This window comes from Sorghum bicolor, chromosome 9, assembly GCF_000003195.3.
Source record: "Sorghum bicolor cultivar BTx623 chromosome 9, Sorghum_bicolor_NCBIv3, whole genome shotgun sequence".
NCBI lineage: Eukaryota > Viridiplantae > Streptophyta > Magnoliopsida > Poales > Poaceae > Sorghum > Sorghum bicolor.
In genome coordinates this window covers 231,716-247,173 of record NC_012878.2, presented here as the reverse complement: position 1 = coordinate 247,173, position 15,458 = coordinate 231,716, and the positions used below count along the sequence as shown (strand labels likewise).

Here is a 15,458-nt window from a genome sequence, read left to right as displayed (position 1 = left end):
TAGTCCGGAGGGCAGGGTTACAGATCTGGAAACTAATCCTAGTCAGTTACAATTGACATAGATAGTTCGATATCAATTCCTATTCTAACCGACTAGAATCCGGCTTGATCTCCACGTCTTGTTTCCTTACGCGAAACTCCGAGCAGTCGGATCAAGCCTCGAACTCGTCTCGTAATAGGCCAAGCCTCCTGGCCCAAGTCTAGCCGTAAGGGTATAGGGGTTTATACCCCCACACCAAGACTGAAAGGTAACAAACTAGAACCATTAGTAACACTAGGAGTAGTAGTGCTCCATGCTATCATTCTGGCTACCTTGGTATATCTTGTTTCCTTGCAAATTTAGATATTATGTGGTTTTTTCAAGTTAAACCACAAGCCACTCACATTTTCCTCCTTGTGGCTATATATAACAGAACGAAGGTAGAACGAAGGTTGACTGAGAGAAGACTTGAACTTTGCCTTGCGGAGCAGTCTCTCTGACAGATGTGCTGCCTATTGGACCACAAATGCTTATGCCTTGATTAGTGTTGTACCTTGAAGTAGCGTGCCCTCTCAACTTGCTGTGTATAGTAATGTATACAGATCTGGGCGCATGTTTATATAGCAGTTGTGATTTTTTAACATACCATTTGGTGGGGTATGTGTATGACCAAGACTATGTGTGTGTGCTGATGTTGAAAAAAAACAATGCTGGCAAAAAAGTACGTGTTTTTTATCGCCCTTTCCGCATGACAAAATAATTTAACAAATCTTGTATGGTGCCATTCATCATAGAATAACAACCTTATCCCTACAGCCATGTATACAAACAAATATTGAACCACAATAATTATAGTCACACTTTTCAATAAGTTTGTTCTCCAATTATTTCTATATTTCTTACTGCAAATTCATTTTTTTTCCAGTCTCCAGGAAATTAATTTCCATTCATACGTAAATAGGATATCTATATTGCTTACCAACAAATCCCCATCTATATTTAGAAATTTTAAAAAGGAAAAGTATCTGGACAACAACAACGTCAGAATATATTAAGAAATAGAAACAGATATTATTTAAAAAAGGTAAAATCGGTGGTTGGTAGTAAACAGATCATAAAGGGGCACGCTAGAAGAAAAACCACGCCGGCGCGGTGGTTCGTTTACGAGGCGCGCGAAAAAGAGAAACAATAACATCACATGCATACATGTGATGTGTTGCTCAAATGATATGTTGGCCGGGGCCCTACATGCAATGCATGCTATATATAACAAATTTTAGATACGTACTACACGAAAGGGTCTCGGTTTTTGTTAATTGACGCGTCAAAGTCTCAAAAATTTTAATAACCCTATGTAAATCTTCAGAGCTCAGTGGAATGCGGCCAGAAATCAAAACCAAATAAGATAAGATGGTGGGCATTGCCCTTTGGTTTAGAGATAGGGTGAGCAACCGGTTAGTTGCTTAATTTAATTTGTTGGCTTAATAAAAACAAATTAATTAACTTGACCTAAATGTACACCCATTTTGTCGGTTCCAAATTATAGATCGCTCTAATTTTGTCCCGTGACGTCAAGTTGTTTTACCTAGCAAATATGTTTTAAAAATGATTCATCTATATAATAGAATAGTAATAAATAAACTATGTAGCAATGTATAATTAATTAATATGTCATGGTTAAATAAAACTATGTGTGTTGGTGTATTTTCTAAAAATAAATTGGTAAACTTTTTTTTTGTCTTAGAACAGAACTAAAACGGCCAAAAAATAATTTGGAAGTTGAGTGTGTGCGTACAACACACACTATAGATAGCCTTTTTTAGGCTTTGTTTAGTTGGCAAAAATTTTAGATTTTGAATATTGTCGTATTTTCGTTTGTATTTAGTAATTATTGTTTAATTATGGACTAATTAGGCTTAAAAGATTCATCTCGTGAATTATAGATAAATTATGTAATTTATTTTTATTTTTATCTATATTTAATATTACCGCAAGATTTAATGTGACGAGAAATTTTAGATTTTTTTGAGAAAAAGCCTATCATATCATATACTATAGGTACACATCTTTGGTGGTGGGCTCACTGGCAGCCTCGATGGATGCATATTTCATCGCACCATTCACACTTGGTGATGGATCAGTCAGGACGGATCAACGAAGGTACAGATGATGGAGATGCTGGTGAGGAGAGGACGAATATAATATATAATGGATCGCAAGCAAGGCCCGACAGCGACGATATGGATATATTAAGAATAATATATATAATAAATGATTAATATACATGACGAGAGAGGTAGCACAAAGGTCGTCGTCGACCATGTCTGTCGCGTCTATAAAAGATACCACAAAGGTAGTATATATATAAATTATCATGTATCGAGAATAGTGTATACGGAGTACTAGTTTTATTCTTATGAAATTCATCTTATTTCATTAAATTTTTATTTTATCTTTCTTTATTTATACTATGTTACATCAACTTAATTATTTAAATTAACGTGAAACATTCATGGCTTTAACGTCGTCGACTCGCACAAAAAATAGGGTGATCTTAACCCCCGCCGAGTAGTTGCTAGTTGGCGTGCGACAGGAATGATACGCAAGCAGACATCAACAAATAACAAGAAGCACAGTGTATAAAAAAACCAACTTGCAACTGCATTATTGAAGAACTAGAGGTAGATCAAGGAGCAATTATCAGTGTGCTCAATCTTCTTCTTCAACTGCTGTGGAAACGTTCTTTATTTGGGCCTCCTCCGTTAACCATTGGCTGGTGTGGGCCACCCTTACGCCCGCTCTGCCACCCACGGAACCATTATTTTTTTTTCCTGTAGTCAATCCCGTGGGCACTTAAATTTCTCCCATTCTTTTTCTTATATAAGCAACATAAAAAAATATTATAGGTTTTAAACTCTTAACTTATCCTAGTAAATAAATATTCCCATTGTATTGCTGATGTAATTTTGATTAGATTTATTTTTATTAAAATCTAGATCAGTCAGATTACATGTAACCATGAAGTCAAATATTGACGGTTATTTATTAGCCAATCTAATCTAAGCAAATGTATCTTCAAGTTGTACATATATATACTAACAAATCCTCGACGCTATAATTAATCATCAATGGACACATCAACCATTGACATTAGCTCTCCTTACGTGGGTCTGTTCGCTGTCGTGATTAAAATTAATATTGACTGATTTATTGTGAGAGAAAAAACACTGCTGGCTGACAGAAAAAGTAAATTATGAGTGGCCGAAAAAGTACGGCTAATAAGAAAAGCGAACGGACTAATTGTATGGGCCCTCAAAGAAAATAAGGAAATTCAATATTTAACTCTACCAATACATGGATAGTATGGATGTTATGATCATCACAAATAAATTATAGATTCTAAATTTTATAGAAATGGTAAAACATAAATATATATGTAATGTCCCCATCAGCCTTATTTTCTATTAACATTTGATACTTTTTTTTATTCTGTAGCAGCGCACACGTTATTGTTGCTAGTTATTATTATGAATATAATATATGAATATACATGACGAGAGGTAGCACAAAGCTAAGGTCGTCCGTCGTCGACCATGTCTATAAAAGTCAGCATAAGATAATAGCACTGCACACCACCGTACAGGCAAAGCAAATAAGGCAAGGCAAGGCTAGCGACGACGACGACGACGACCTAGCTACCTCGCCGGGCGGCCGGTCGGTCTCGTCCATCGATCCTAAACCGACGACGGGCGGCACTAGAGACGATCGTCGATGGGCAGCGTTGGCGTGGAGGCGGCGGCGGATGACAGCAGTAGTAGCGTCGTCGTCAAGGAGTTCCTGCAGCGGTGCGAGCCCTCCGGCGACGCCGCCTACGGCGAGCTCAGGGCGCTGCTGGAGCGCCTCCACGACCCCGCCACCAGGCGCGACGCTCGCCTCTTCCTCGCCGCGCTCCGCCGCCACCAGCAGCAGCAGATCAGCTCGTCGGGCGGCGACCCAACACATGAGGAGTTCTTCCGGCGCTTCGGCTTCCGCATCCAGGAGCTGCTCCTCCAGGATCCCACCACCACCACCGACATCACCGCCTCCACCTTCCTCTCCACCAACGCCGCAGGTATAGAAATACGTATATATTTTACTTACTATAATAATAAACTCGCTCTTAATTTATTTCTTCCTTTTCAAACTAATAATTAAGCAAGCCGTCAATATCATCGTAAATACTACAAACAACTAAACAATTAATTAATCGTCGTGCAAAGTAGCGACACCGATCGACACATGATTATCATCATATCAGTTGCTTTCATTAGCTAATAATGAAAATTACATAAAGCTTATTACTACTACTAACACACACTACAATTTCCACATATGCATATATATGATAATGCATCACACACACGTACTGTACTGCAATTGCAACACACACAATAATGCAAGTACATACAGTGGTTGAGAGATGGTGGCGCCATATATACAAAATTAAGTGTGTCTCTGCACTTGGCACATCACATTCTCACACTCTGTTTTTTTCTTCTTTGACTCCATGCGGGGGCGGTGCTTTGCTTGCTTGTACCAACCTGATTTTTCTATATATATAACTAGGAGCTAGTAATTAAAACCACTATCGGCTCTGCCTCTTCCGCATTACTAATTAAGGACATACAAAAAAAGTCGTTTAGAGTCGTGCTAGCTAGCTGAGCGCTTATAGCATGCAGAAGCCCTTGCATGAAACATCCTACTGAAAGGGAAAATTATTATAGCTCAAATCCGATAATCTAAGGTTGCTTGTCTCTTCAATTCTCTGGTCATTATCCATGCATTACCACTTGGTCCTTCCCGCTCCACCCGTCAACGTATATAGTATAGACACTGTCACCGTCACAAAGAAAAGAAAAGAAACACAGAAAGTTAAGCAAGCATATGATATGATGAACCATATATTTGACAAGGCTGAAGCATGCATGATATATAGTCCACACTTGAATAATAAGATAGTTCCATTAGTATATATCAAGACTTCCAAAGCTACATCTTGTTGAATGGACACCACACCATGATCATTTCTACAGTACCTCACAAGTCACAACCCCTTCCATGGTGGTGGAGTGAGATGTAACATTTCCAAGAGAAAAAAAGTACAAGAACCTTTACTGATCCCTCGGTCTTGAAAAAGACAACAAAAAGGACACATGCGCCCTACTGTTTTTATTCTTCTTCACGTGTGCTGATTGAACAAAAGCAAACCATAGCACTTATACTTTATCGCATCGCCGTACATCTATATATAGCTTACTTTTTTAGGATATACGTACTACAACTATTCATAAGCTAGAGTGTTGTATTTTTGACGTGTCATAAGGACACGTTCGCGAAAAAGAGTTGTATTTTTGAGGCAACATATGCGGGTATAGTTTTAGCAAAACCTACCTTTAGTACGTAGGAAAAAAACAAACATGCATGATGCTGCCGTCAATCGATCGACAAAGGTAATCATAAGGTTTAGCACGCGCTAGCGAAAAAGCATGAGTGCATTCTATTGATGGCCGGCTCTTTTTTTTTTTTTGGCATCGATTATTGGCATTGTGATCCACGAGAACTAAAAAAGAGCGAGGAGGGAGGAATATTATTTTTAATTTGTTTCAACAACAACAGAAAGGTAGATTCGTATCGGGACCTCGATATGTGAAAAGGATCGGAAAGCTGCCTTGCCTTCCCCGACTCACCTAACGCACGCATGAGCCTGCCTCTCCTTTTCTTTCGATTTTTTTTTTGTGGAGCACAGGATTTTTATTTTTTTTTATTTGATGACGCACCGAGAAGTATCTTTTTAGAATAAAAGTATAAATTTACGGGTAGTTTTTAGAAGTTTTTCTTTATAAACAAATATCACGTCTGTTCAAAAATTAAGTTATATTTTTTTTATAAAAAAGGACACCTTATATCTATAGCATTTCTTTGAGATGGTACAACAGGACACAACCACATAATTCACGCTTACACCACACACACATGAGTCTATGTGCATGCAAAGAAAGCGACCGGAAGGCTTTAGCCTCCCGTGCGTGGGAAACGTTAAGGCATGTGTATATACCCTGCCTTTCTTTAGGAGAAATTTTAGAAAACACTTCAAGGACATTTTACCAATTCTAGAGCATTTGATGTATTTTGTGGGACGTGTATCTTGAGGTCAAAGAGAATACGAAGGGAGATGCACCAATCTTATGATTTATGGCTTAACTTATATTCAATATAGTGTTATATATATATACACACATACTATCTGATCATCTTCGAGCTTCCTAGCAAATTCTTCCATAGTTGTTTGTTGTTCGTAAGTCTAAAAATCTCATCTCTGACTATGAAATACGAATTGCACCTCTCCTTCCGACTGTCCCTATTAATCATTTACCATGTTCGCTAGCATTTTTATGTCTGATGCTGATTTGTTGTGAGAGAAAATAATATTCTGTGGCTGAAAAAGTACAACTGATTTTGGCTAATAAGTAGAAGCAAACAACACATAGAATCTGATGATGTTATCCAAGCTAATGTATCTAGAGCGATGGGTTACTTTGAGTACTTTAATTTCTTGAAAGTAACAACATCGAAGCATGACCCAAACAAAAAGGCTAGGAGGTAGGAGCGCATCAGCGATAGAAAGGTCGAGTAGATCAGTTTTTGCCATGATTCAAACTCAACCCGACCCGAGCCCTAAGGTCCAACTATGAGATTTTTAACTGCAACAACTCAAATATACACTGTTGGATCTAAAATTTTTGTAGCTACTGGCACCAGACTTGCCCTCTAAGGAATCCTTGTTAAGGGATTTGGATTGTACCATTCTAACTACTAGACACCAACGCGCCCAATATTATTATTTATTATTACTACCCTATGTTAGGATTGGATAATTTGTGTGTTTGTTGCCTTTCTGGATGTGGTAGTTGTTTCTTATTATCAGTCTCCAGAGTCAAACTATATTATTGGTCGCCCATCACCACCATAATAAACTCTTATCCTACTGTCAAAAATTACTAGAGCAAAAATTTGAATGATGCGTCAACAACACAATGGGTCATGTAACCCGTAAGTTATCATGAATCATCAGATGAGCGAGCAGAGCCTGATCAACCTTTTATCTAATAATAAATAGGCCCGTCCTCAAAGCCAGTGTTTGTCGCACAACTCTAAAGTTATTACAAGTAGCATGTACTATCAATACTGATTTAATGAGTCATTTACAATTTCACAGTTTAAATTAGTTTATATCGATAGAAAATTGGAGATTGTGACACTTATTTTATATATATGACCACACATTATTGAACTATAAAGTAGCTATAATTTTCAATAAAAACTAGATATAACTATGGTATACTCCCTTTGTCCATAAAAGTTTAAACTTCTAGACTTATCTTAAGTCAAACTTTTAAAACTTTGACCAAATTTTTAGAAAAAATGCTAAGATTTGTAGTACCAAATTAATACCATTAGACTTATCATAGAATATATTTTCATAAAATACTTATTTTATGTCATAGATATTAATACTTTTTTCTACAAAGTTGATTAAACTTAAAAAAGCTTAATAAATTCTAGGAGTTGAAGCGACAGAGGGAGTAAAAATATACGTGGTCGGGGGCTATTTATTACCATCACAAAAAAACACATAACTCAAGATAAATGTAAGGCATCATAGAATGTTCAAAATCCGGTTAGAGCACTTTTGATGTAGAAATTATTATAGTTTTTATAGATATTAATTATGATGACACAAACATTTTGATAATGCGGCAATGTAGTTATTTAAGAGAGAAAACAAAAATTATAGAAACCGGATCTAAGTTAGAAATCATATCTACACTAGAACCAAGACATAAAATGATATAATTGGTCGACAATGGGAAGAAAATAAATATAATTGGATAAAAAATTATTCTATAAAAGTTATCAATTAAGACCATTATATATATATATATATATTTCATAAAAATTAATAGGTATAGAAACTAGGTGAGTTTCTTTTGCCCTTAAGCTGCGGTATAAGCAGGTAAAATCATTTTACTTGTTTGCCCCCGTGTCCCTCCTGTCCTGTCCCCCTACCGCCCCCCGTGGCCCGTGCGCTCGTCGTCGACGGCGGCGTCGCCTCGTCGGCCCGGCTCACCACCGCCTATAAAAGGTCCCCTCCCTGCCATTTTCTGTCCACCTCACTCTGACACTCTCCGTCTCCTTCCTCCCACCTCGCACTCTCCTCGAACCATCCAACCATCTTCCCCACCCGCGATCTCCAGACCAATCCGATGGCGGCGACGGCGGGCGAGGACAAGGACGTCGACGCCTTCCTCGCGGACTGCACGCCCTCGGGCGACGCCGCGTACGGCGCCGCCAAGGCCGTGCTCGAGCGCCTCCACGACCCCGCCACCCGCCCCGCCGCGCGCCGCCTCCTCGGCGCCGTCCGCCGACGCTTCGCCGCCTCACGCGCCGCGGGGGAGGAGTGCTTCCGCACCTTCCACTTCCGCATCCACGACGTCGTCCTCGACCCACACGTACAAGGTCCTGCTACCTCTACTGCATCCACTGCTTCTCCATCTCTCATCCCGCCGCGCCACAGGCCCACAGCCACCGATTTGTTGTTGTTTTCGTCAGTTTTGGTTGTATTTGGACTGCACTCCGCGATTTGCTTTTCATCAAATCAAATCTTACGTGATTTTTCATGCCCATTTTTTACGGCCTGTCACCAGTAATCCGTGGTAAAATCTGCCCATAATTTTCATCTTCATTGTAAAAGAGAAAAAAAGAATCTTGTGAAACCTCCACTATCCGCTACTTCTATTGTAACTAGTTTCAGTACCGGACCCATGGTTTTTCATCGGAAAACAATTATCTTTATATATAAGAAAAAGAGCGGAATTATGCATACAGTACAGTAGTCAGTACCCAGTACCCACAGGATCTTCTGGAACCATGTGGCCGACGCATAAGAATAATGCTATCGAACCATGTGGCCGATACATAATGCTATCGTTTGCTACAGGGATTTATGTGTACACTTCTGGAAAGCTCTGATTTCCATGCTCGTTATCCAGGGAACAATATGCTTTGGTTGTTGAATAATTTAGATTATCTGTTTGTCTACTGCACATAAAAGGAAACTGTTTCCTTCATCTGGCTTCCAGTCTTGTTTTTGGGGGTAAATTATTTGCTTTAAATGACATCAGCCTTTGTCTTCAGAATTTTCCGTTATATAAATATGTGCCCCTCGTGCAAGGCATATTTGTCAGGATGATTCACTCTGACTACATTGAATTAGAAATGTCAGTTGAGTATCTCTTGGAATTCCCACCGGACAAGCTTGCATTTTAATATCTTTTACTTGGTTTTCTTATGATGCATTGAGAAGGGAGTTGCATTGGAATGATTATAATTTATTAGATTGTAATTGTAACACTGCCTATAGTCCATTACCTGATGTGGGAGGTCTATCGTTGTCATTTGGGTGTATAAACTGTTGTCTCTTGTTGGCTTCGGCCCAGTGACAAAAGCTTCCAGTATATCAGCACACAAATTCTACCAAGGATCTAGCACACCTGGCTTATTATAACAAATTTATAAACTGCTTCTAGGTTTCCAACAAAGGAAGAAGCTGACAATGATGGAGATACCAAGCATCTTCATTCCTGAAGATTGGTCCTTCACTTTCTACGAGGGCCTCAACCGTCATCCAGACTCCATTTTCAGGGACAAGACAGTAGCAGAGCTGGGATGTGGCAATGGTTGGATATCCATTGCTCTTGCAGAAAAGTGGTGCCCTTCAAAGGTTGACCTCTATTTTCCTGTGCACATATTTTTGTACCCTTAATTCCTCATTGGTACCATAAGCTGATCTGGGAGCACTTTTACAATTGGGCATTTGTTCATGTTACAAGATGGATTATGAGCTTCTGACTTGCCTAGTGCATCTGAGGAAACAACATCCACTGACTCAAAATTTTATTTGCATTCAGCTTGACATGATCACATGACCGTGTCATTTTAATCATTTGTCTAGGCTATTTTTTTGTTGGAATTCAAACTAACTGTTTTTGAACAAAAAAATCTTTGAAGGTCTATGGTCTGGATATAAACCCAAGAGCTGTGAAGATTGCATGGATAAACCTGTACTTGAACGCATTAGATGATGATGGTCTCCCAATATATGATGGGGAGGGCAAAACATTGCTCGATAGAGTTGAATTCTATGAATCAGATCTCCTTTCTTACTGTAGAGACAACAAGATAGAGCTTGATCGCATTGTTGGATGCATACCACAGGTACAGTCAAGAGTCAATTGTTCCCATGCTTGGTGAGAAGAAGTGAAAGAAGAAGATATTTACTTCCAATATTATCTTTATTTCAGATTCTCAACCCAAATCCAGAGGCGATGTCAAAGATTGTAACAGAGAATTCAAGTGAGGAGTTCTTGTACTCCTTGAGTAACTACTGTGCTCTTCAGGTTAGTTGAAGGATGTCTTTCATATATTCCTCTCGATCAAAACAAATGCAGTCAGATGCATGAAACCTAAGCCAAGCTATTTAATTATAATGATTTGTCTTCAAGTTATATGTTGATCTGGAGTTTTGGATCAGAGTAAATCAATTTATGCACTATTTACTTGGTAGCTACATTTTTGGCTGTGTCCATTGAAACAATAGACGTCTTAAGTGTATGACATGTTGTTTCTCGAAATGGTGTATGTGAAATTTATTTATAAAGTACTAGCAACTGCAGCAATGCTATTTATTTGTGTTGCGGTTCTAAGATCCATGCAAGTTGAATATCTTGTAACAATTCTGGATGTATTGAATCATTTATCACAGTTGAAGTTAACAGTGTTTTCTAAAAATGTTAGGATAAAATGCTGCACGTAGGTTTCCTCAAGTCAATATTTACATTAACTATTATTTAAATTTCCTTGTTTGCTGCAGGGTTTTGTCGAGGACCAATTTGGCCTTGGGTTGATTGCACGGGCGGTGGAAGAAGGGATATCTGTCATAAAGCCTTCAGGTATTATGGTATTCAACATGGGAGGTCGACCAGGACAGGGTGTCTGTGAACGTCTATTTCGACGACGTGGATTTCGCATCACTAAGCTCTGGCAAACCAAAATTATGCAGGTAGTAAGGCTGTGGCACATTAGAAGATTTTTCGTGTCAGTATGTTCTGGTTTCGGTCTTCTAATGCCTATAGTTTCATCTATTTCTTGAGGCTTTATTTGTTCAGCATCGTTACTAATTAATTGGTTTGCTTGCAGGCTGCTGACACAGATATTTCAGCTTTGGTTGAAATTGAGAAAAATAGCAGACATCGGTTTGAGTTCTTCATGGATCTTGTTGGGGATCAGCCTATCTGTGCTCGCACAGCCTGGGCATACTTGAAATCTGGTGGCCGCATTTCACATGCTTTGTCTGTGTATAGCTGTCAACTTCGCCAGCCCAACCAGGTTACTTTGTGTTCCCCAATGATTTCTAATAGGAAAAAGTCTACATAACCAATAAGAGTAATAATGTGGCAGTTGGAGTAGTACTCTGATTATTGAACTTTCAGGTGAAGAAAATATTTGAGTTTCTTAAAGATGGATTCCATGAAGTCAGCAGTTCCCTTGATTTATCCTTTGACGACGATTCTGTAGCTGATGAAAAAATTCCCTTCCTAGCATACCTTGCTAGTTTTCTGAAAGAGAATAAGTCAAATCCCTGTGAGCCGCCAGCTGGATGTCTAAACTTTAGGAAACTTGTTGCTGGATTTATGAAGAGCTACCATCACATTCCTCTAACTCCTGATGTAAGATTTGTCTAAATTTGTCTTAAAATCCAGTTATATGTTTCTTGCCTATGATTCACATGATACTCATTTTTCTCCTGTCACTAGAATGTCGTTGTGTTCCCTTCCCGTGCTGTGGCAATAGAGAATGCTCTTCAATTGTTCTCACCGGCGCTTGCAATCGTTGATGAACATTTGACCAGACACTTGCCCAAGCAATGGTTAACATCCTTAGCAATTGAGGTGCCTTGCTTACTCTGTTATACTGTGTGAATGGTCATGGATCTGGATATTCTGCAATACACACATTTTTTTAATGAAATTTCAGGGAAGAGCAGATTGTAATCACGCAGACGGTACAGTCACTGTAATTGAGGCACCACGCCAGTCAGATTTACTGATTGAGTTGATCAGGAAGCTGAAGCCTCAGGTGGTTGTTACTGGCATGGCTCAATTTGAGGCTATCACCAGTGCTGCTTTTGAGAACTTACTAAATGTAACAAAAGATGTTGGTTCCCGGTTGTTCCTGGATATTTCTGAGCATTTGGAGTTGTCTAGTCTGCCAAGCTCTAATGGTGTATTAAAATATCTTGCTGGAAAGACATTACCGTCGCATGCAGCTATACTGTGTGGTTTAGTAAAAAATCAGGTGCCTACAACTTTAACACATCAATTGATTTCCATTGGTGCACTGGACTGGCATGATGTTATCTGTTCCATTTGTAATCACTTTATCTGATTTTGTGGATTAAACTTGTAGGTGTATTCTGATCTGGAAGTTGCTTTTGCCATTTCCGAAGATGCAGCTGTATACAAAGCATTATCACAAACTATTGAGCTATTGGAAGGTCACACTTCTCTGATCAGCCAGCACTATTACGGCTGCCTTTTCCATGAGCTTCTGGCATTTCAAATTGCTGACCGGCATCCACAGCAAGAGGTAAAGGGTTTACCTCATCCATAAACCATGCTTACCATTAACTTTCATGTTCAACAGTTTCCCTTTGTAATGATTAATGAACCTTCCCCTTAGCCTAAGTCAGTAGTCCTTATCTTCATCTAGTTGGATAGTAGCTACTCAAAATGAACAGCTAAATGTGTAGTAGGACGACTTATTTTGTTTTTCAGACCTTAATGGTATCCTTTTATTTGTTGCCTTATTTATCGTTGTTCTTTTTTCAGAGACAACCTGCAGAAGTGATACCTCAGCAGATGATAGGATTTTCTGATCCAGCTATGTCTACTCTAAAGGCTGCTGAATTTTTCGTTCCTGATTCAGCTGAGTCCAGCATTATTCATATGGATTTAGATCGCAGCTTTCTGCCAGTACCTTCTGCAGTGAGTGCCTCTGTTTTTGAAAGTTTTGTCAGGCAGAACATCACTGATTCTGAAACTGATGTCCATTCCAGCATCCAGCAGCTGGTGAAAGATAGCTATGGTTTATCCGCAGATGGTTGTTCAGAAATTATCTATGGCAACACCTCCCTAGCACTCTTCAACAAGCTTGTTCTTTGTTGCATGCAAGAACAGGGCACCTTGCTTTTCCCCTTGGGCACCAATGGCCATTACGTCTCTGCAGCAAAGTTTGTGAACGCGAGCACCTTGACTATACCGACAAATTTTGGTACAGGATTCAGGATTGAACCAAAGGTTCTAGCTGACACTCTTAAGAATGTATCTCAGCCATGGGTGTATATTTCTGGCCCCACAATCAACCCTACTGGTTTTCTGTACAGTGACAATGATATTCAAGAGCTGCTCTCTGTATGCGCTGAATATGGCGCTAGGGTAGTGATAGATACCTCCTTCTCTGGCCTGGAGTACCAAACTGATGGCTGGAGTCAGTGGAATCTGGAAGGATGCCTTTCCTCTTTGAAACGTTCAAAGCCATCATTCTCTGTGGTCCTGCTTGGAGAGCTGTCCTTTGAGCTGACTGCAGCAGGGCATGACTTTGGGTTTGTGATATTGAGCGACTCATCATTGGCTGAGACGTTTCATAGTTTCCCCAGCTTGAGTCGGCCGCACAACACATTAAAGTACACTTTCAAAAAGCTACTGGGTCTTAAGAACCAGAAGGATCAGCATTTCTCGAATCTAATGGTGGAGCAGAAGGAGGAACTGAAGAATCGCGCCAACCACTTGATAAAGGTTAGCTCATCACACACTTTGAAACTCTTGTCTGATAACATCTATCCTTTTCGCACTTGTAGTAAGATCACCTGAATGTAGCTGATTATATCCATTTCACTACATTTAAATATCTGACTGTGGCTTGATAAACACATCTAGCTAGCTATGAACTGAATTTATGTTGGTCACTCAGCGTCATTTTTTTCATTGTACAATGAACAGACACTGGAGAGCTGTGGCTGGGATGTTGCCATTGGTTGTGGTGGCATCTCAATGTTGGCGAAGCCAACTGCCTACATCGGGAAGCCCTTCAAAGCTGATGGTTTCGACGGCAAGCTGGATGCAAGCAACATCAGGGAAGCCATCCTCAAGGCCACTGGGCTCAGCATAAACAGCAGCTCCTGGACGGGGATCCCTGACTACTGCCGGTTCAGCTTTGCTCTGGAGAGCGGTGAATTCGAGCGTGCAATGGGATGCATAGCTCGGTTCAAGGAGCTGGTTCTGGGAGGCAGTGGCCAGGCTCAGATGAATGGTGTCTGATGGAGTAAGGCTGACACGCTTTTGGGAGGCAATCCATCTTTGTCTGGAAACCTTATACGCACCTTAGCGCTTTGTACAAGTGGTAATATTGTTCCGGGTGATGGAGATATCAAACATGTAGAGGAATAATAGCAGCAGCAAATAAACGCCTGCTGTGAATTGAATGTAGGATCGATAGGGCGCTTTGCTTCTTCTGTCTTCGATTTGCTGTGCTGTGGTGTGCACGGAGAATAAACATGAGGTCACGAAGCTTTTACTGTTTCCATTTCTTGTTTTCCTCTTGTCCCAGTCACCCATAATCGACAAACTCTAGAAAGTTGTTTCACGCCTTTGATATTTTTTTTCATTATAAAATAAAATGCACAGTTTTTGTAATATAAAATAATGCCATTAGATTGTCCTAAGACAAAGTAGCTATAACTATGATGTTGTATATATCATGTAAATGACACAAATAGAGTATAGGCCAAAAATATTGTACAACATACACTCATTATTTTAAACGGAGGGAGTGGAGATATGCAGGCTGCCCTAAACACATCATTTTTTTTTTGTCAATGTTTGAATCATAAAATAAGTTTTTTTTTTTAAGAATTACACGTACAACGTAGATACACGCACACTCGCTCAGCAAGCAAGAGAAAATAGCAAATGCAAAAAGCAAAAAAAAAAAGCATTTAGAGCATCTCCAAGAGACTAGATAAAATTATATAGATTTAGCCATTATGTAAAATAAAAAACATATTCAAAACATAGAGTTCCACAACCGTCTTTAGAGCAACTCTGACAGCTTGGTTATTTTTGTTGTGAAGGCTATTTTAGAATTTACATAACAAAAGGTAGATTCTAACAAATGTGCTATCTAGTTTTGTAAAATAGAAAGTTGACTATTCTTTGATTTTCGCTGGCCATATATAGCCAAACACTGACACAAGCTTTACGATTTTATAAAATAACAAGACTGTTGTAAATCTCTTATTTTTTAAGAAGTTTTCTACTTTACAA

At 39.3% G+C, this 15,458-nt stretch overlaps 1 protein-coding gene across 2 annotated transcripts; it reads left to right on the top strand.

Annotated features, from left to right (window-relative positions):
- Nucleotides 3,600-14,729, top strand: LOC8066591 (methionine S-methyltransferase). Of its 2 annotated transcripts, none has more exons than XM_021447320.1 (12): nucleotides 3,600-4,090; nucleotides 9,606-9,799; nucleotides 10,087-10,293; nucleotides 10,380-10,475; nucleotides 10,949-11,137; nucleotides 11,275-11,463; nucleotides 11,568-11,804; nucleotides 11,892-12,026; nucleotides 12,112-12,432; nucleotides 12,544-12,723; nucleotides 12,966-13,931; nucleotides 14,136-14,729. In XM_021447320.1, the coding sequence occupies exons 1-12, from the start codon at nucleotides 3,751-3,753 to the stop codon at nucleotides 14,451-14,453; spliced, it is 3,372 nt and encodes a 1,123-aa protein (XP_021302995.1). In that variant the 5' UTR covers nucleotides 3,600-3,750; the 3' UTR covers nucleotides 14,454-14,729. The 2 variants fall into 2 exon arrangements, with proteins under 2 accessions (XP_021302995.1, XP_002440406.1); XM_002440361.2 differs by lacking the exon at nucleotides 3,600-4,090 and adding an exon at nucleotides 8,094-8,535.

What these genes read in the sequence shown, in the direction of transcription:
- LOC8066591 (XM_021447320.1), top strand. Translation starts at nt 3,751, where the DNA reads ATGGGCAGCGTTGGCGTGGAGGCGGCGGCGGATGACAGCAGTAGTAGC. An exon ending in GTAACTACTGTGCTCTTCAG is followed by an intron (nt 10,476 to 10,948) that starts GTTAGTTGAAGG and finishes TGTTTGCTGCAG; the next exon opens with GGTTTTGTCGAGGACCAATT. An exon ending in AACTTCGCCAGCCCAACCAG is followed by an intron (nt 11,464 to 11,567) that starts GTTACTTTGTGT and finishes TTGAACTTTCAG; the next exon opens with GTGAAGAAAATATTTGAGTT.